Below are 22637 nucleotides of genomic sequence, written 5' to 3' on the forward strand. Positions count from 1 at the left end.
TGAATGAATACATGTTTTTTATTGGTAGAAAAGCTTCACCAAAAAACTTATTTGACACCTAAGGCTAAATGTTTATAAAATTGAATCAATAAAATTCCACGCTCAGATTCGTACAACTTTACCCGACGTGATTCATGTCTCCATGGGTTCGGGTGCAGGTTTGCGGATGTGTCTCATGTTGGCTCCGGGCTGGCTGGGTTTGAACGGTGCGTGGGCTCCATAAGGCTTCGGCAGAGGGAGGGGGTCGTTTGTTGGGATGTACGCGTTTGGGCGTGGCTCAGCTGTGGTGTACACCCCATTAGGCAACTGGTTCCACTCCTCCTCCTCGGCAAGCTGCAAGTACACACACACGCACACACACACGTACGCGTCCTCTTTAATACTTAATGAGAGTTTGCATGACCTTGGACGAATTGCTTGACTTTTAATACTCTTGAATTTTAATCATGTAAATGGAATAATCAGCTGTGTAATTTATTTACTTTTGAACATGGAGACAAATACAAGGGCACTGCTGGAGAGATAAGAGCCTGGGCTCAGCAGGATAACACTTTGATTCATATTTCTCTTAATGATAATACCATGAATTAAAAACTACTTTGGGGAGAAATTGCTCATCTTCACTGTTTGATGTCGAGCGTATAGAGAGAGAAGTACCGGTACTGTATGTCAAGGCTCCCACACATATCAGAGGCACGGGATGCTTGGAGGCAAAGATAAGCTATTTTAACTGTAATTTGGGATAAAATCAGACGAGATTGGTTATGTTTACAGTTTTATGACCTCCAGCTGTAAATTAAGGGTGCTCATTCCATTTGCTGTGATGGAGCGGTCGATCATGACAGCAGTGCAGTGTTCACGCCTCTGTTCTTCCGAGCTTCAGGCTGCACAGCTTTGAAATATTGTGCAGTATGTGAAGATGTACAAAAAATTACCGTTAGATCAGTGATGTGTATCAAAGCCTGAGTAAGCTTTGTACTTTGATGACCCGACAGACTTAAACTTAAATAGAAAGTTGTTTTTTTTTTTATGTGTAACTAAAAATGATGAATTTAAATACTTTGATTAAAATGTGAAGAGTGGGACTAAGATCAATAAACTACCACACTTCATACCTAATCATATATGTATTCAGCAGAAAAAAAAGCGCTTTTAGGGTGTATTTACACTTCAAATAAAATTGTCCAATAAAAGATTTAATGCTAGAAATATTATTAGCTACCAATCTTTACTTCTGATGATAATAAACCTACTTGCTTCACTTGCAACAAACTATGAGATTTGCTTTCAACCTAAATTACATTTAACCTGTTTAATCTGATTTCAGCTTCATGCTCTATAAAGTAAATGCTTTTAAGCCCTTTGCCAAAAAGGCTACACATTCAGAGCTAAATAGTGTGTATCTTTAACCAAAGCAGGTAAAATTGGAACCTGGTGAGCTTTTAATCCTCCATGCTGATGAGTAAGACGCTGGCTGTGGCTGGTAAAATGAATTTAAAGTCAAGAGTGGCTGATGGATCAATTTGTGCTCGCGGAGGATTCCCGCTGAGAGAAATAAAGTGGGGAAAAAAAATCAAAAATAGTACTTCATATGTCCTTGTGACACAACAGTCCTCCCTTTGACTTTCACATTATGCAGATGGAATGTGGCTAAAAGACCAAAATAGACACACAGTGTTTATCCACTGACGTGATCTAAGGAGTGTACACTAAACAAGGCGTTATAGTTGTGAGGAGGCGTTTTAAAAACACTAAACACCGTCTATGATTGTTCTTCATATGACATTTGTGTCCTAAATGAAGATCAGTATTGTAATAAACCCATTGCAGGCAGCTGGGATTTTTTTTTCAGATACGACTGATGGACGTCTTTGTGCTTTTCTTGTGCCAGCCAGTCGACCCGTCATCTCCTGTGTTTGTGCATGTTTTCCAATCCCTGTTGAGTAGAGTCCAGTCCTTCTGTCCTCATGGAGTTTAAAATCGATTCCAGCCCTGCTCTGCTCTCTTCTTCTCTTTGTCACTGCGTTGCCTTTTTTGGTTGTTTTGTTTAGGCCCTCGGTGCTCTCGTCTGTGTTTTCCTACCTTTGAGCTGTCCTCTTTGTCCTTCTGTCTTCTCTTTTTGTCCCGCAGCATCCTTCTCCATTCCTCCTCCATCTCCACATCCAGTGGCAGGTCTTGCTCCAGTGCCCGCTGGCACCTGTCCATCTGGAATCACACAGATACTATTACTTTGTATTCTTTTTATTCTGTCAACTTTACCCTTCCTGCCCGAGTGAATTCATCTCAGACCCCTGAAAAAGATGGTTTTATTGGTGTCAGAATATAGGGCAAAGTTATGGAACTGCATTTTCATTTTGTGGCTGTGTCTGGAGTGCATTGCAGAATTAAATCAGCTGCAGTCAAAAACTGGGAATATCTGTTGTCACAGAATATGCAACGATATTGCTTTATTCACAGCTGTCCGTCATTTTGACATTCGAGTTCAACCAATGATTTGTATGCGACAATTTTGATGCATTCTACAAGGCCTCTGCAGGTTAGTGAGTTAGTAATGGGTTCCTGTATTCACTGAATAATGCTGATGATGATTCTATTGCTTGTTTATGCATAAACCATGAGAAGGCTGGACTGACAACCTCTGCAGAGTTGCAGAAACAGGCCGACTGGCAAATAGACAGAATAAGAAAACAGTATGATTCTTTTCAGTGATTTAGAAAACACAAATACATGAATGACGATAAATACCAAAACCACAAACAATTCCAGCAAGTTCTTTTTGTCTTCTTTTTGAATATGTTTACGTTACATTTATTGAGACAACTTTTCTTCAGTAAATGTACTTTGATCTCCTGACATGTTTTGATTGTTAACTGCCAGTCTACTTCAAAGGCATTTGCCGATCACGTAGACGTTTCCTTGATTTCTGCGTAATGATTCCAGAAAGATATTTTTGTCTTCTTTTTGATTAGCATGTTATGATTTTATTTAGTCAGACAACTGTTTTTCAGGAAATTTACTTTGATCTCCTAACATGTTTCGACTGTCAACAGCCAGTCTTCTTTAGAGGCGTCTGCTGATCGCTTTGATGTTTCCTTGACTTCCGCGTAATAATTCCACAAAGTTATTTTTGTCTTCTTTATGAATTGCATGTTAAGGTTTTATTTAGTCAGACAACTGTTTTTCAGGAAAATTTACTTTGATCTCCTGACATCTTTTTGATTGTTAACTGCCAGTCTTCTTCAGAGGCATTAGCTGATGGTAAATGGTAAATGGACTTGATTTTATATAGCGCTTTATCACCACACTGAAGCAGTCTCAAAGCGCTTTACATATCAGAATCAGAATCAGAATCAGAAATGTTTTATTTGCCATGTACAGTTTTGAGGACAGTACAAGGAATTTGACTTGGTGGTTGGTGCACAAAACAAGCAACAAAAAGAAACAAAAGAAATAAAAACAACACAACATAGAACAACCCAGCAACAATAATAATAATAATAATGATAAATATAAAGGATGAGGGATAAATAAAGGATAGATAGAGAATAAATGATAAATAGGATAAATATAAATATATATATACAGTGCAGCAGGTATCAAGCTGGCGGAGGTGGTGATCGGGTGGGGGGGGGTGGGGGGGTTCAGTGGGTGACTTGGGGTGTGTTCATGTGGATGGTGGCAGAGGGAAAGAAGCTGTTTTTGTGTCTGGAGGTTCTGGTCCTGATGGACCGAAACCTCCTACCAGAAGGGAGAGATTGAAACAGTTTATGACCGGGGTGGGAGGGGTCGGCCACAATCTTTCCTGCACGCCTCAAAATCCTGGAGGCGTACAGGTCCTGGAGGGAGGGCAGATTGCAGCCGATGACCTTCTCTGCAGAGTGGATGATACGCTGCAGTCTGGCCTTGTCCTTGGCCGTAGCTGCAGCGTACCAGATGGTGATGGAGGAGCAGAGGATGGACTGGATGATGGAGCTGTAGAAGTTCACCATCATCTTTGTTGGCAGACTGAACTTCTTCAGCTGCCGCAGAAAGTACATCCTCTGCTGAGCTTTTTTGATAAGGGAGCTGATGTTCAGCTCCCACTTGAGGTCCTGAGTGATGATGGTCCCCAGGAAGCAGAAGTACTCTACAGAGCTCACTGTAGAGTCTCCCAGGGTGAGGGGGGTGAGGGGGGCTGGGTTCTTCCTGAAGTCTGCTATCATCTCCACTGTCTTTAAAGCATTGAGCTCCAGGTTGTTCTGGCTGCACCAGGACACCAGCCGGTCTGTCTCCCACCTGTAGTCGGACTCGTCTCCATCAGCGATGAGACCGATGATGGTCGTGTCGTCTGCAAACTTCAGGAGTTTGACCGACTGGTGAGAGGAGGTGCAGCTGTTGGTGTACAGGGAGAAGAGCAGAGGAGAAAGAACACAGCCCTGAGGAGATCCAGTGCTGATGGTCCGGGGAGCAGAGATGGTTTTTCCCAGCTTCACGTGCTGCTTCCTGTCAGACAGGAAGTCTGTGATCCACCTGCAGGTGGAGTCTGGCACGTTCAGCTGGGAAAGCTTGTCCTGAAGGAGCTCATATCAGCTCATTCACCCAATCACTCTCACATTCACACACCAGTGGGACAGAACTGCCATGCAAGGAGCTAGTCAACCACTGGGAGCAACTTAGGGTTCAGTGTCTTGCCCAAGGACACTTCGACACATAGTCAGGTACTGGGATCGAACCCCCAACCTCTCGATCAGAAGACGACCCACTAACACCTGAGCCACGGTCGCCCTCATCACCTGATCACTTTGATGTTTCCTTGACTTCCTCTTAATAATTCCAGAAAGTTATTTTTGTCTTCATTTTGAATTGCATATTAAGGTTTTATTTAGTCAGACAACTGTTTTTCAGGAAATTTACTTTGATCTCCTGACATGTTTTGACTGTCAACTGCCAGTCTTCTTTAGAGGTGTCTGCTGATTGCTTTGATGTTTTCTTGACTTCAGTGCAATAATTCAAGCAAATTATTTTTTTCAAATAATATGTTATATTTTAATTTATTCAGATGACTGTTCTTTCGGGAATTGACTTTGATCTTCTGACATGCTTTGATTGTTTGCCAATCTTCTTCAGTGGCATCTGCTGATGACTTTGATGTTTTCTTGACTTCTGCGTAATAATTCCAGAAAGTCATTTTTGTCAGTTTTTTAAATAGCATGTCAAGATTTGATTTATTCAGACAGCTGTTTTTTGAGAAATTCACTTTGATCCCCTGACATGTTTAAACTGTCAACTGTCAGTTTTCTTCAAAGACATCTGCTAGGCTGCTTTGACGTTCCCTTTATTTCTGTGTAATAAATTCAGCAAGTTCTTTTTTAATAATATGTTAAGGTTTCATTTATTTAGACCACTTTTTTTTAAGAAAATGTACTTTGATCTTCTGACATGTTTTGACTGTCAACAGCCAGTCTTCTTCAGAGGCATCTACTGGTCGCTGTCTTAACATATTATTCAAAATGAAGACAAGAAGAAATTGCTAGAATTGTCACAAGGAAGTCAATGAAACATCAAAGCAATCAGCAGATGCCTCTGACGAAGACTGGCAGTTGGTAGTCAAAATGTGGCAGGAGATTAAAGTAAATTTCCTGAAAAGCAGTTGTCTAAATAAATTAAAGCTTAAGATATCACATTAACACAATTAGCACACAAACATAATCAAAAGGGGAAATGTGGAGGTGGTTCACACCATGCAGGGTTGGGAAAAAGAGAAATTGAAGTGTTTTGTTTTGTTTTTCTTTTTGTTTTTTTTCCAACCCATTGGCAGTCATTATGAAGGTCGCCGCGCTCGTATTGATTAATGAAGAAGAAGTTTTCAGGTGAAGGACAGGATAAAGACGTTTGTTTTCAGACAATTTTTGCACTCTTCGATTGTGGTCAGAGAAGTGTGACAGCAATAATTGGAGGGACAGCAGGAGACGGAGAAAAAAAAGCAAGAGCACCTTCTTTGTTGAGTCACGCTGTATGAGCTGTGAGTGATTAGGGACACTGCTGACCTGAAGCTCTTTCTCTTTGATTTGCTGCTGCTGAGACAAGACCATGGCTTGCGTCATGGAGAGTTCTGCAGTCACGCCCATCAAACGGTTGTTAGTGTTGGTGATGTTGGTTCGCACTTCATTCAGCTGGATGGAAAGCACAGCATTAACACACAGAATAGGAGATTGTTACAAAGTTTCTGAACACATACTTAGGAGTTTATTTTATTTTAAAAGACAAAAGAGGAGCCAAACTTTAGAACCACGAACCAAAACATTATAATCAGTAACACAGGGTTGGACAACTTTTAGCATAAAAATGTGATAGTCTTGATCCACGGGCCAATTTAACAACTCATCATAATGACCAATCTGTGCAAGAATGCAGGAAAGAACAAATGGTTCATTGTCATTCTGTTTATTTCTGTTCTCATCTTGTGTCTTTTTGTTGTAGTTATGAATATTTCAGAATCAGAATCAACTTTATTGGCCATGTAATGTATGTTATACACACGAGGAATTTGACTTGGTGAACTGTGCTCTCTTTAACAATGTAAACATTAAATAATAAACTAGAAAAAATACAAACAGTAGTTAAAGACTGATATGTGCAAAACTAAATAAAATAATATAACAAAATAATAATAATAATAATAATAATAATAATAATAATAATAATAATAATAATAATAATAATAATAATAGTGCAGTGATGAGTAGTGCAGGTGAACATTTAAATTAAATAGTATACATTTCCTGCTATTTGTGTGTATTTTTGTATTCATCTTCTGTCTTTTGTTTATTTTTGTTGTTATTTTGTGCATTTCCCACAAAATTACTTTTGTGGGCCACAGGGCTGCCAGTTGCCCATATTAAGAACATTTTTTTTTATTACCTGTAAACAAATTTCTATTATTACTTTTTTAGTATCTGATCAAAATGGTTTAAAGTCAATTTCCCATTGTTATCTACAGATAGCCATTTTAAGTCCTTCTAAATGCACCAAGTTTAAATAATTCTTGCGGTTTATCAATTTTCTTCCAAAAATTGTAAATGAAAAGGACACAAATGACATCAAGTCATAAAACATATATGGACTAAATGTACCATGCACTCGTGTGTGTCATATGTGGCCTTGATACACTAAATAAAATATTACATAAGGACAGTTAAAATATATAAAGTACAGAAATACCAGAAAGAAAATTAAACTTTTCATTACACAAATGCATTGGTGTGGAAATTTGGTGCTTAAAATTTTTTTTTTTTTTTTCAATTTTCTTAAGTTTCTATTCCAGTCAGTTAAATGGTTAAATGGTTTGGTATAAAACATTGTAAATGTGCATTTTTTTCAAGTTAGTATTAAAACAGGGATTGCACCTTTTTTGCCAGTAAGAGTCCAACATCACGGCAATTTTCCACCTGATCTCTGATTGGGTTGGAGAGGCGAGTCACCTGGTCCACAAGAAGTTCTTTTTCCATCAACTGGTTCTCACGCTCCGTGATTTTCAGCTCCAACTAAATGTGCACACACAGAGGCAGGCAGAGGCTCCTGAATGTAGCACATACAGTAACACTGGTCCAACAGTGATAATGTAATCATTTTTATCTTTCACCTGCTCAACTTTCTTGACCAGTTCCATCATGGACGGGTCTTTGCCTTTCAGCTCTTTATACTCCACAGCTTGATTGAGGCCTTCCAATGTCTTATCTCTGGCTTCTGACAACTTATAGAACAAAATAAAAACTTTAAAGGAAAAACTGATTTCAGATGACTCAGAATACAAATATGAAACTAGACATGCCTGAAAAAATATGGTAGATTAGTGTCGAAGTTGCTTCAGTCGATGGAAAAATTGTCAATCAAAAAAAGAAAACTTGATTGAATTAAAACAGGGATTGCACCTCCTTTTCAAATCAAAAAACCTTTTTAATAGTAGAAATGTGTTCAAATGTAATTTTTTTGGTGCCAAATACAGCATTTGTTCGCATTTTTTTTGGATTAAAGTCAACGTTTTACTTATGTCTAAAATATATTTTGATTGAATAATAAAGACTCAAATCTAACTTCAGAGAAGAACATTTTAAGCTATTTTAGTTTGATTTTCAAAGAACAGCTTTCTCCCAAAAGGTTGAAAGAAACAGTAATTACTGGGATTTCAGCACCTGGTCCTCGGGGATTTCAAGATGCTTCTGCACAGGGGTTATTAAAAAGGTGTTGCAATTTATTTTTTTTAGCTAAATGCTGTGCTGAGGTGGGAGTTGGCTCCTACGATGTGACAAGTGAGTGGGAAAGTGTGATAGGAGGAGAGACTATCATTTGTAGAGCCACAGGAACCCCTGAGGGGACAGAGTTTTTCAAATTCTGACAATTCCATAAATGACAAAAAGAGCAGAAGGGCGTGTAAGGAAACACAAAAAAGAACAAGCTGGATGAGTCAACAAAGAGGAAAAGACAGATAGCAAGCAGAGTGACAAGAGGAGCTATGGAAATGAAGTGCCAAGGCTGGAGTTTTTAATCTCTGCAGCTGTTATTCTTTAAACAGCTGCAATTAAGAAAGCGATGATGAAGGTTAAAGGTTGGCTTTTACTCAAGGAAAGATCTGGACATAATTTACTGAATAGCTTTATAGTGGATTGACAGGGAATTAATGAATAAAACCCAAAATCCAAGCACCCTATGGGGTGGGATACATGTATTCCCCCCTTTTCTAATGGTAAAGTCCCCTATTCCACTTCATTGGTTGTGCTTCAGAAGGACATACTGTACCTGAATGTACATCCTTACCTATGGTTTTACACAGTATGGACTTTAACCATGAGAATTATTAGAATAGTGCCGGAAATGCAGCAGCCAACAAAACTAGAGAACAATCTAAAGGAGCACAACATGAAATAGTCCTAAATATCTGAAAACATGCGAGGACCTTGAAGATATTGCATTAGATGAACACCAGAACAGTGTGTGTAAGTCTACATGGTGGAAGTCTACATCTAAACAAATGAAGGCAAATTTACAACCAGCATTCACAATTGTCCTTGGGCAAGACACTGAACCCTAAGTTGCTCCCAGTGGTCGACTAGCACCTTGCATGGCAGTCCTGTCCCACTGGTGTGTGAATGTGAGAGTGATTGGGTGAATGAGCTAATATGTAAAGCGCTTTGAGACTGCTTCAGTGTGGTCTACCACTGTGGTCTACTACTGTGGTCTACTACTGTGGTCTACTACTGTAGTCTTCTGTGGTCTACCACTGTGGTCTACTGCGGTCTACTACTGTGGTCTACTGTAGTCTACCACTGCGGTCTACCACTGTGGTCTACTACTGTGGTCTACTGTAGTCTACCACTGCGGTCTACCACTGTGGTCTACTACTGTGGTCTACTGTAGTCTACCACTGCGGTCTACCGTGGTCTACCACTGTGGTCTACTGTAGTCTACCACTGTGGTCTAACACTGTGGTCTACCATTGTGGTACTACTGTAATTTGTGTAACTGCAAGGCTGAAGAAGAGTCAAAAACACAATTACTAACTACATGTCAAAGCTCATCCATCCCCACAGTTTATTATTATTATCAAATGTTTGTTATCCAAGATCTAGCCAGGTATGTGCCATTGTCCTTATCTTAATTCTGTGTCTGTGTATGTGGGTTTGTGTGATGTTTTCTTGTTGATTGTTTGTGTGGGGGTATTTTTTAATCTATGTAAAGCTTTAATGATGTAAAGCACTTTGAATTATATTTTTTATTTGAAAAGCGCTCTAGAAATACAATGTAATTTATTTTGGTTTGAGTAACTAAAGGTTGAACAAGGCTGAAATAAAAATCAATTTCGATATGAACATATTATATTCAAAAGCGTTATGAAAGAGCTCACAAGGAACAGCTAATCAGCTGCCATAGTTGATCATCTGGGCATTTAATGTCACTCAGGAAAGATTGTATTTGCACGAACAATTAGGACATCACAATGTAGACATAAATAAAGAAAACTCAACCCCGGACATGGCTGTATACTATAATCATTACAAAGTGTTTTTAAGCAGTTTTTAATGTGTCTAAAAAAGATGTTTGAAGATTTATTGTTAAAAACATAACATGGGATGAACTTCCTGAGAACAAAATTATTCTAAAAATACTTTTACTGGCCACAAAAGAATCCTCATCCAGACAATAGAGATAAAATATGTGATTTTATTGCTGCAACCAGAATTCCAGTCTATATAATTTGTGAGATAAGGTTTCACATTTTCTTGTACAGTATATGACATAGATAAGAAACAGGAATAAATTAGAAGTTTTTTCTTATAACCTCGGTTGAAAATGAGTTATCAGTAAACAGCTGCAGAATCTCACCAAGGAGGTTAATTCAAACGCTTAACTGCCCTATTACAGCATAAAAAAAAAACAAAAGCCTATAAATGCATATATACAAAATATACCAAGCCAAGACAACCAAAAAGAGAATAGACAGAGACATTTAAAGAACATAGGCAGAAAAGTGAAAAAAGAGGTAAGATGACAGAAGAGAGAAACAATAAGGCGAGAGGAATTATTAATAGACACCAGGAGATGGGAGACAAATTCATGTGAACATGAAGTAATTGGTTTGACAGCAGAGATGAGACTAGTGTTGATGAGCCTGTGAGAAAAAAACAAGACTGTGGAAATATCTAGAAAACAGACAATCTGACCTAATACGACCTTACCTACGAAAAAGCAACTTTTGTTCCATTCAACCGTACAAGAGAAATACGTGTACACATGTGCATTTACATGATTGTATGGTGAGCAAAGATAGATACAAAAAACAAAAAGACAGTTTGAAGCAGCCGGTTTGATTAAAACAGACTTGTTTACTCAACTTGGTAGTCATACTCAAGTTTTCATTAAAAGTGAAGCTGTCAGGGGATTATAGATCACAACGAGTGTTTGGCAAAGCTAAAGATGTGCAAAAACACTGGCCAATTGTACGGTAAATGTTAAACTGAAAATCAAAGACAGAAATGAGAGCCAGTAAACTGTGCTGAGAGTTACTGATAAAAGGCTGACATACGGAAGATGACAACGTCAGGAGAAGCAAATTAAAAAACAGTACGAAGGGCAAAGCGATGAAAGGAGCAAGCTCTGGGAATTGAAAGCAGACAAAAAAGATGGAATTAAAAAGATGAGATGTTGAGAGACAGACACTAAAGCTGACCAATGAAGATTTCACCAAGTATACTGTATATAAAAAAAACCATAAAACCTACACTTTAAGCACATCAAACAGTGGAAATCCATTCAACTTAATGTCTGGCTGATTATGTGCTGCCTCGTCACATTAAATGTGAATTAAAGGTGCATTTCTATCACAAGGACTTTGTTGTTTTAAGTTATGTATCTCCATTTTAAATACATTTCTACTGACAAAAACACAATCTTTTTTTCTTCTTCTTCTTTAAAGCACTATTACTGGTACAAGTTTTTATTTGACTGAGGTTTTTACAGCTTTAATGTCTGCAGTGGCTCTCGTTTCCATACCAAATCATGATATACTGGATTTCAGGTTCTAATTGAATTGCAACTTGTGTGTAATAACTTAAAAAGTGATTAGTCAATGAAGATTTATGAAAGCCCTGAAGCATTAACAACATCTCTCCATTTAATTTCCTTGTTCTCAATTACAAAAAAAAAGCTGCTTTTGTCGACAGAGTCGTCACACAGACATAAGTGTTTTTCCCGGCTCCTGCATTTGAGTTTGATTGATCTGTGCACATTGTCATTCTGAGTCACTTATAAAACTCCATGATGGATGGCGTACAGAGCATCTGGATCACCCTACTTCTCCTTTCTCACACCTTCAATCAATCTCCTTTCCTTGCCTCCATGGTGTCCTTGCTTGTATCCTGTTGATACTCATCCTCCACCTTCCTGTGTTCATGTAATTTGACACTTGGCTCTCTCTTTGAATTCTCCTTTCAATAAGTCACTGTCATTGGAGTCTAAGTTTGCCTACCTCTTTGATTTTACTTATTTGACAGTCACTTTCATGGGTCATGAATGTCGTAAAACATGATCGCATTTGTTCAGACTATGATTAGGTTTTTTTTTTTTTAAACTTAGCAACTGGTTAACAGAGGTGAAAGTAATGGATTTCAAGTGCTCACATTACTGTAATTGAGTTGCTTTTATGGGTACTAGTACTTTTTTGAGTGTATCAGTAGTTTTACTTGTACTTAAGTACGTTTTAATAGAAGTAGTCATTTGTTACATTTCTACACCCAACAGTGACTGAGTAAATTATTATTATTTTTTTAAATGATCAACAGACATTGTGAAACTACAAAAAAAATGATCAAATGCTGGTTATTTTCTCAGTTTTAGAGTTGATATATAAATAAATGTAACTATACTTTTTTTGTTATTTTATTTTAAAATAATTGTACATTTTGACAAACCTTTTATTTTATACAGATGCCTTTGTGGAAAATATGATAAATTCCAACTGAGCAAAATTTTGTATCTTCCATTTTAAGTTTATACATGAGATGTTTACTGTATGCAAGGGAACCGTGGCAAGATTTATTACCAAAAGAATAAACGTAGGGGGTGAAAGTAACTAGTAACTTTTACTTTGAGTACTATTTAATAGAGCTACTCTTTCTTGTACTTGATTTTTTTTTTTTTGTACTTCTACTTCAGTGCAATTTCAATCAAGTAACAGTACTTCTATTTGAGTAGAATATATCAGTACTCTTTACACCTCTGCTGGTGAATATCAAAACCACACAAAATGAGGCTCGTCATCAACTACTTAATTTGTGCGCAGAAAGGCTGCAGAGGAATATAAAGTTATTATGTGAGGCTAAATAGATGAACCTATAAGCAAAGGAGATAAACAAACGATCGGTACATGCACAATAATTACTGTAATCAGTCACATACTCATTAGGCATTATCTAACGGAACAAAATGTCAAATAAAACTGTATTGCTAAAAAACTCAAGAACACACATATTGGTTTTGTGTAATGACTGCTGCAGATAAGGCAGAGAAAATAAAACAGTTAGGAAAGAAAGAACCTCAGGTTAAGTGCTGCACATTTTAAAAAAGAGACAACCCATTTATTAACACCAACATAAGGAGTTATACAGTTTTTTGCTTCTCCACCAGCAAAGATAAGAGTGAGAAAACACAGTGAAAAAGTCTTCAACCTATAATATATTCATCTCAGTCATTCGTCAATAACTCCCTATGCTAGCCGGCATTGTTGATGACTGAGGCTAATCTTAGTGAACTCAGACCACATTGCAGGAAATGTCAACAATGCATCACAAAGCATCATGACAGGGAAGCAATAGACATGCACGCACACAGCTTATATTTCAAGACTGACAGATATGTCAACATGTGGACAGTGGAAAAAAGAAAAGAAAAGAAAGGAAAACCTGATGTGTCATCATGAGTGAATAAACAGAAACCACTTGGGTATGAAGTAGTTTTGTTGTTTTATCCTAGTAAAACTCTTGACATTTTAATCAAATGAATTTGGCGAATTATGTTGTAAAAATATAACTGACCTCTGTGGGTCGAAACTTGGCTATTACAATAGAATTTAACTATTGGTTGAAAATGGTAGTTTGTGAAGTTTTGGTGGCTTCTTACAACACGAACCACCACTGATGGCCCCGCCCCTTCTATGAAAACAAGCACCTGTTGACTGACTGATGGAGAGCTCTATTTTGATAGCTTTAGTAACACAGGCTACATACCTGAGCTAACATCAGGGTATGAAAAAATCGATTTTACGATTTTTTTTGGGTGCCGATTTTAAATCGATTTATTAATCTAAAAACAATATTTATTTTTTTATAAAAAACATTTATATATTATTATTCTTTTATATATTTAATCAATATTTTTGTGTATTTGTGCAAGCTTCAGTGGTGGTTACAATGCTTTCAGTGTGTTGCAATGGTTACTTGATGGACATTTTATGATGGCAGTGTGTAATACCTGCAATATTTATGTATGCACAGACATTTTATTTTCATATAATCTGTTCAGATCAGTGTTTAAACTGATACAATACAATAAATTATTTCTTCTTATTTTTGTGCATTATCAGTAACTCAGGGTGATTCATCCTTAATGTTCTCACTTACAGTTGTTACAATGCCGTCATTATGTTGTCATGGTTACTTTGAGACTTCTACACAGTAGTTTCAGTGAATAGAAACTTGTTGCACTTTATTTAATGATGGCAGTAACACTGCATTTTCTTTTTTTCAGTGAAAATGTGCAAAAACACTAATAATAAATACATAGGATGTTTTTAAGCAAATAGTTTTGACTGAATTTGTTCTCTGAATGATCAATATCTTCTAATGAACATATACAGCAACTTGATTTTTTTTCTCTATATATTGATAATAACTGGGCAGAATATTGTGATAAATCGCTATATCGCGCTAATATCGTATCGTGACCCAGTAAGCTCTGGTAAAATAAATCTATTCTTAATGTGTTGCTAATGTAGGAAGATGTTACTTTTAAATTTTAAAACAGCTGCTGATTTAACAGTAAATTGTGCATTAAAAAGCAGTTTTGAATGTTAAAAGCAATAAATACTAAAACAAAGACAATATATTCGGGGTTAACATTTTTTATTAAAGCAGATTATATTATTACTTAAACATATTGTACTTGAGACTGTAACTGACCTGTATAAACTATGCACTAAAAATAAAACATTTGAAGACATAATTTGTTCTATTTTTAATATACAATGTCGCTGCACTCTCTTTTCTCTCAGAATTGTATTGTTATGGGTTTGCTATTATTTTTCTGTATATATCCTGGCTTTGCCTAAAATTTGCCTATTATATCACTAATCTTTTTTCTCTTTTCTTTCCATTGCACTGTAAATATATTCATTAACACTGCTTCACATTGTTGATATTTCTGTATTTATTATGCCACAAATTCCCTGTATGTGCAAAGAAACTTTTAGATTCTGATTCTGAAAAGTGAATGTATTTCTGTAATTCGACTGCAAAGCTCTGCTGCAAGGTAAACAACTTTAAATATGATTCTTTCCATTTACCTTTGAGATGTCAGTGGAAAGAAAACAACTACTTTCATTAGTGATTCTTGACATAGATGCCACCAACCATGAAATGGAATTAGTCAGTATATTCAATAGCCTAATACAGTGTCCAAAGAGCTTTAATCATGCTGATATTTCAGTTCAATGTCTCAAAAGGAAACTGAACTGAAAAAAAAACCTTTGCTCTGATGTTATTGAGTCTCAGACGTCACAGAAAAAAAGCTTTTTTTCCCCCGTTTTATTTGCCTGCTCTTGACCTGTCTGACTCCAGTTTCTCACTTGCTGATTACAGAAATCCCCCTTCACACAGTCAAAATAAATCTACAGTGGGTTTCCCTTGGTAATAAGCTCCTGATATTTTGGACAAGGACTTTTGGAGAGAAACAGGCAAACACTGTGAATCACTCCCACAGGGACGCAGTCAGTCTCCAACCACACCCTTTAATAAATTTCCCTTCACACAAGTACACGCGGCAGAATCCAGCTGAAGCAGGCGATTAGAAAGACATTTAACAACATTTTGCTCTACTTAATACAGCATAGATCTGAACACGTACACACCTTAAAGTGTCGGAGGTATCAACGCGTTAGCAAGTCATCAACAAGAAGTAAATTTACAATTCGTCACCAACCTCTGTCTATTCTACTGCAATTAAAATTCCTCAAAGCAAATGAAAACCTCGGAGTATATTGAACTTCAATAGTCTCACAGATGGCTCGATCTATCTTTGTCAAAATTTCCCATCGAAGGGAGAGGGGGGTCCATCTGTAATGAACAGATAAAACGGTCACAGATGAATACAAATACACAATATATATGATAAATCGACAGAAAGGCACAGGGATTGAATTTGCAGGGAGAATGAATCGAGTTGGCAAGCGGCCTGCGAAAAGAAGAAATCCACATGATTCACTTTTTGTACCCGGGGGAGCCAGAAGGCTGTATGAGGGAAAGGTGTGATTTAGAAAATGATTTGCTATTTACACATAGTGCACAGGGAAAAAAAATTGAATGACTGGAGGGCTAAATGGGCGGATGGATGAACAAACAGATGGCGTATTACACCACCAGTCATGGATGCAAGTCTGGGTGAGCAAAGTACCATGAATTAGAATTGGGTTACACAGAATTAAACATCTCAGCACGATCTCACAGCTCTGCTGGATACAATAGTGTTTTTAAAACAGTTGAAAACACATGCACGCAGCTATAAATCTGTGCTCACGAGTCCATTAAGGACCCCCTGTCTCGTCTAAGTATACGTGCAGGAAAGAAAACTAAATTCCTGACAAACTCCATCTGACTTCGCCTCGATATGTGGTGCTTTATACTTTGCATAACACTACATATTGATGTAGTTCTGTTTGGAGTAGAGCTGAAGATCTTTGCCTGAACTTGGCAGGATCCAACGGGCGGAGTTGAGTCTTAATTTCTATCATTTTACAAGGATTCGGGTTGGGCACTGCGAGGTAAATGGAAAGTCAGGTGATGCTTTTCGACGAGTACGAGAAAGACGCACAATTAGATGTTGAGGGTGAATCGAAGACTGACCTCTGGAAAATGAATAAATTATGTTTAAAAACATATACCAGTACTTGTTCTTGAGCTGTGAGAGTGCACAGATTTGAAAAGCATCGGGCTGTAATGGGTTCCCACATATAATCTACTTAATTTGGTTTGGACGGGTTTGGATTGTACCTAATATACCAGGTTATGACCATGTTGGTCCAACTTTTGAAGACTGATTTTAGCTCTAGTTTGGAGGAAAAGAGAACAATACGCAGTTTTCACCAGTCCATGTATTTTGAAGCTGCTTGACCCAGTAACCAGCATTACCCATAACTATACCTGTATATGGTGCAGTGATTGGTACAGTTTGGTAACTGTACCTACCTGGTTTGTCAGATAAAAAGAAATGCACACAATCTATTACACACCAGATTGTTATGGTTTCTTTACATTTTTCATATTCCCATTGAGTTAAAAGGTCATACCCAGTGTAAGAATGTAAGTACTGTATGTCCAGAGTTAAAGTCAAATAAAAGCATGGTTATTTTTCCAAAACCTATTTTTTTCTTTTCAATAATGCTCTATCTTATTGTTATTGCGAGCCCATTGGTGTATTGTATCGTAAACACAGTGTGTCATCCCACCCTAACTATTTGACTAAGAAATGTATTTGGTTTGCTGTATGTAAATATACTGAATGTTATTGTTCTTTTAGTTGTTTTTCATCACTAATCACAGCACTGATCCCCCTTGTGTTTGTTTAAAGTGCTGAATAAATAAAGACGCACTAGATTTATACACGCTAGTGTATATATATATATATATATATATATATATATATATATATATATATATATATATATATATTTAATATGGATTGTTACAAGTTCCAAAGAGGTTGGTTGGGCCTACTGGTAAATTACTACAGATTAATCTACCTTCAAAACAGTTTATTTTGTTGTATACTGTTTTTCCAAATTGTTGGTGGAAATTCTCTCATGACAACATGGTAGAAACCAGCTTTAGGTTTCATAGCAATGTGTGTGTTTCTGTTATTAAATGTTTGTATATACAGTATGCTGAGGTGGAAATGAGACACATTCATTAGTCGGATTGTAGGCTATATTTTCCAAAGAAACATTGCAAATTCAAACAATTGCTAATTGTTATGGCACTCTTACCAGATGAGAGATTTCATTCATATATCAAGGAATATATACATTAAATATTGGGATTCCCTCCCTCAACATGTTAGTATGAATTTTGAACAGAAAATAAGGGTTTATGGGTTGACAGGTACAAACAAAGAGTCAAACATTTACTGAAATTTTAGTTTCTTTCTGTACTCCACCATTCTGATCAGAAAAAAAGTATTATTGCCTTGTAAAATATCAACTAAATGTTTGTACTAAAGGGTAAATCTTGTATGAAACAGCAAAATAATGTCATCAGTTCCATATTTGTGAAGATAATGTTGTCATCAGTTCAATAATGGACATAGAAATAGCTTTAAAATGATGTAGGATAGGAAATATATAATTAATTGGAGGGCAGTGTTGACAAAAAAAGAGTAAGTGAATATTTAATGGCAGGGAACACAACAAACAAGAGCTACGGATAAACACGACAACAACAAAAAGGCGAAGGCTGAATAAACTATTGATGGGAGAAACATTATACCATCAGAATAATGATAAATTAATGGTACCAACAAGGCCTGTTGTTGCAAGAGATAAACACCAGCAGGACAAAACAGATGGGGAAAGAAAGAAGAGCTGTTTTTTTTGTTGTTTTTTGACAAAAGAGCAGCACAGAGATATCTGCTCCAACACTCCCTCCATCGGAAAGAGAACAAGACTAAGATAAGAAAGGTCCAGTCTAGCAGTGAAGCCACATCACTCACTCTTATCCCGAGCTGCAACGAACCCAAGACACGGCATGTTTTTGTTGTGCACTGTTCTGTTACAAATCATAACCCCGTATTTATATGTTTCTACTATTTACAGTAGTTGTGTGTAATTGTTAAGAAATATTTATTATTTGCCAGTGGTTTGGGTTTATTCAGCAAGAGCCGTTGGTTCCTCAGGTCACACTAATGAGCACATTGCTCTTACAGCTCAACAGAATAAAACTGATGAAAGAATAAGTGCTGAAAAGAGAAATACAGTATATGCTGAATTCAGGCAAGTAATCCCAGAAAAAAAATGTCCAGATTCAATTATTGAGCCCATTTGCTATGTTTACCCACTAGAATATGTTCATAGACGAAGAGAACATCCTTTGAAGACTAAACTTTTAAATACACATGTACTAATCCTGAGTGTGGTCAATCTCAAAGGTGAGATGAACTTTAACAACAGGGGATGTTCAGAGAGCTTTCCTTCTCAGCATGTTTACCAGAGCAGTTCAAAAGGCTTATTATGGGATACAGCTGAGAATGGAACTCAAAAGTGAGATGAGCTCATTAGTGGTGTGTTCTGCATCTGAACTGCTGTAATGCATTGTCTTCTGGAGCAGTTCCACTTCACTGATTGTTTTGGAGTTCTGACTTTGAAATTCATAACTCTGAAAAATGACCTCCAAAGTCCCAGCTGTAAAAAAGCACACACCCACTCATGAGCAAATATCACATAGACGCAACGTGGTATTTCAACATTGTCGATTATCACTGAAAGGTTTTAGTGAGCTAACAGAGCAGTGGCTTTAAGCACTGCTGGAAAAAACAAACAATCTTTATATTTCAGGGGGGAAAGCGCAGCAAAACACAGTGTTTATCATCTGTTCACAGCCGGGAGAAATAAGTGACGGGTCTAATCTCTCCCAGATCCACTGTGCTGAGCCACGTCCTCACCATAGACTGCTGCTGCTGGAAAAATGTGGACACAAGACTCCAAATATGGCCTCGATGAGCAAATCTATGTGTAAGAATATCAAGAGCTCTATGATCATCAAGGCGTGTTCACAAGATGCTAATCCATTAGTATTGAGAGCACTGTTGGATCACATAGCAGAATAGCATATAATATACACTAAAACTAAATATAGTTCCCAACTAAAGCGACCATTGCTTTGGACAGAGGGACATTTTTTTTAATCATTTTATTCTGATTTAATGTTTTGTGTTGCACTTTTAAACATGTAAAGTTCAACTAATTCCCTTGTATATGAAATTCACGATACACATTAATTTGATTTGTCTAAAAATAAACAGGGAAAAAAGTGTCCTGGGTGCACCTCAGTATAGGCACACATATCATGTAGGTTAGTGTTTCTCAAATGGAGGTACGTGTACCCCTACGGGAAATGAGAGTGGAAAATTAACAAATAAAGTGTGAGTCTCTGTCCCACCCCAGGCGTGATATAACCAGATATGATGAACTGTAAAAATAAATCTATTTAGGAGGCGCTAAATCAGTGCTTTTCAACATCGGGGTCGGGACCCCATATGGAGTCCCCTGAAATTTCTGAAAAATAAAAATAGATTTTTGAAATGTTTTGAAATTTTAATTATTATTTTTCTTTTAATTAAAACAACACACAAACTTAACCAACTGTATTTTTTTTATTTTCACTGTGAAATACAAAAACTAATTCTAAAAAAACATTAAATCATATTAAAATGGGGGTCAATCCAAAAAATGGTTAGGAACCACTGCACTAAATATAATTTCTTTCCATTTATTTACAAATTGAGATTCTTTGAAATGTGTGTCATCACTCGTTCATTCCATCATTACGCTCTATAGTTGTTTTTAAATAGTTAATCGTTTTCTTAGGAAAAGTGTTGTAGGGGTACCTGGATTCACAAATAACAGAAAGGGGGTATTTGAGCTAAAAAACTTTGAGATTCAGATTCAGAGAAGCACTGATGTAGGTAATGTGTCCCCTGCCACTGGATTGTGTTTACCTTCAAGCTAATTCTGCTAGCCTCTACTGGCCTTTAACCTGATCATGGCAAAATCTAATACCTCCATCAATGTCCACCAAGTCTGAATGTCTGTGTTTGCTGAAACAAAATAGTGTACGAGGAAAGTCAGACACTCATCCACTCCATAGGCCTAACTAACAATTACATAAATAGAAAAGAAACATTTCATGCAACACATACAGTCATACATACAGCTGTTTAATTGAACATAAGATAGACCGAAAGCGTTTCATGTCCTAATGAGAAGCAGTGAAGAAAGACATCGTGGGAGAGGAGTAGTGGGTGTTCGAGTCTATCATAAAAACGTTATCATTATTGTTTTTCACAAAAACAATTATAATGAGGGAGTCTATAAGCTTTTTAACACTCTGGGAAAAATCGCTCTCGTTCAGTTCTCGCACGCGAGTTCAATGGTCAAGAGGGAAAAACGCTGACAGCGAGTCTGACAAAGATTTAGATTATTTTTACCGTTAGAGCATTGATTTCTTGAAAGATTTTTGCGGAAACGTGGTATCGGTCTCCAAGGCAGAAATGCAGAGTTAGCTGCTAAAGCTAATGCTGCAAACGAGCTGAAAGTTTTTTCTGGCTTTTAAACTATGACCAATCAGCTGATCAGTGCGGTTTCGCTTATCGACCTGTTTAGTGTCCATCTTGTGCACTTTTTGTAAATTGAATTAAAATAATAAAATAATCATGGACCTGTTTAGTGAATGGTGTAGCTCATAAATTTACCTTTTCAAAATGAGAACTCATGCTGTCCTTTTCACACTAGAAAATCTCACTTGTCCCATCAATAATGATATTTTTATATATAAGCGTTTTTTAAAAACTCAAAGACACGTTACAGTTGTTAAAACAATTACACAAATCAAAAAAAGAAACTAACGATATTAAAGGTAAATACAGAAAAACAATACACAATCACAAGTTAAAAGCTTGAAATGTGGAAACAGAGGAGGTCTATCGCTTTAAAACTGCTTCTCTCATCGGTTTTACAAAAGTGCTTGGATATGAGCATCATTCCTGGGTAGAGTCCGATTTCCACCCACTGGAGACACAGGAAGTCGGTATTTTTGTGCATCAGGGGTCACCTGTGTGGAAATGAGGGAATTCGGATCGGCCGAAAGTGGCTTCAGCGGAAAGCCCTTGTCCCTCCTCATGTATGAATGTGTAATATGATTAATATAAACACTATTAAAACACTAAAGATCTCTGGAATAAAATTACAAACGCTGTTAGGTTGGAACTATCAACAACGTGAACAAGCTTGTTTACGTTCATATCCCTCTCGACCTATGACCCCCCCAGGTCACGTATGTACAGTTCCAGAGGGTGAAAAGGCTTATCGAAGATCTAAAATATTTCAAGCATCCCATAAGCTGGAGCACAATCAACAATTTTAAACTTTTCTTGCAATTGGTACGTTTTGAAAGCTGCTAAGATGACTTTATTGTTTTGATGAGTGAGAGCATAATGGTACAATGAAAATATGTTACTCTACCTCTATCTGCAGCATGGTGATCTCATCCTCCAGCTCTCTCCCGTGAAGCATCTCATTCGTCTTGAGAACAATCTGTCTCTTCTTCTCTTTGATCGCCAACTGTAAGTCGTTCATGTCGTTCTGCAGGGTTTCCAGAGTCATGTTACCCTTAATAATGGCTGCTTCTTGGGTGGCCAACTTTTTATTGTAGTTGAATAACACGTCATCGTGCTCAAGAAGCTGAATTCCTCTAAAAAACAGTGTAGGGAAACATAAAAAAAAATGACACAAAGTTGTTTTTTTAAAAGGGCATCTGTTTGTAGTTCAAGAAGGTCAAGCCAGCTTTAAGTGATGAACATACAGAGAATTACGTTGTCCTATGGCGGTTTCATGATCCTTGTTTATTTCCAGAAGTGTTTCCTCCTGAAGTTTTATTGTTTGGTTAAGTTTCATCCGTTCCCGTTTGCTGTCCTCACTCTCTTGACACATCTGTGTTAGCCTCCAGCTGACCTTAAAGTTGTTACCACACACACACACACACACACACACACACACACACACACACACACACACACACACACACACACACACACACACACACACACACACACTCTACATTCATAAC

At 37.1% G+C, this 22637-nt stretch overlaps 1 protein-coding gene across 2 annotated transcripts in view; it reads right to left on the reverse strand.

Moving 5' to 3' along the window:
- Positions 1 to 22637, reverse strand: part of ccdc146 (coiled-coil domain containing 146) — a 63508-nt gene continuing 40871 nt past the window's right edge. The window contains exons 17-23 of one of the 2 annotated variants that reach the window (XM_028450784.1): positions 22374 to 22522; positions 22034 to 22262; positions 7622 to 7732; positions 7386 to 7523; positions 6027 to 6152; positions 2083 to 2205; positions 1 to 333 (exon numbers count right to left, since the gene is read on the reverse strand). In XM_028450784.1, coding sequence (XP_028306585.1) covers positions 133 to 333; positions 2083 to 2205; positions 6027 to 6152; positions 7386 to 7523; positions 7622 to 7732; positions 22034 to 22262; positions 22374 to 22522 — 1077 coding nt within the window. In that variant the 3' untranslated portion in view covers positions 1 to 132. Of the gene's footprint in view, positions 334 to 2082; positions 2206 to 5972; positions 6153 to 7385; positions 7524 to 7621; positions 7733 to 22033; positions 22263 to 22373; positions 22523 to 22637 lie in introns of both variants that reach the window. The other variant, XM_028450783.1, reaches the window with a different exon arrangement.

Source organism: Gouania willdenowi, chromosome 6 (assembly GCF_900634775.1).
Source record: "Gouania willdenowi chromosome 6, fGouWil2.1, whole genome shotgun sequence".
In the NCBI taxonomy this organism is placed as follows: Eukaryota; Metazoa; Chordata; class Actinopteri; order Blenniiformes; family Gobiesocidae; genus Gouania; species Gouania willdenowi.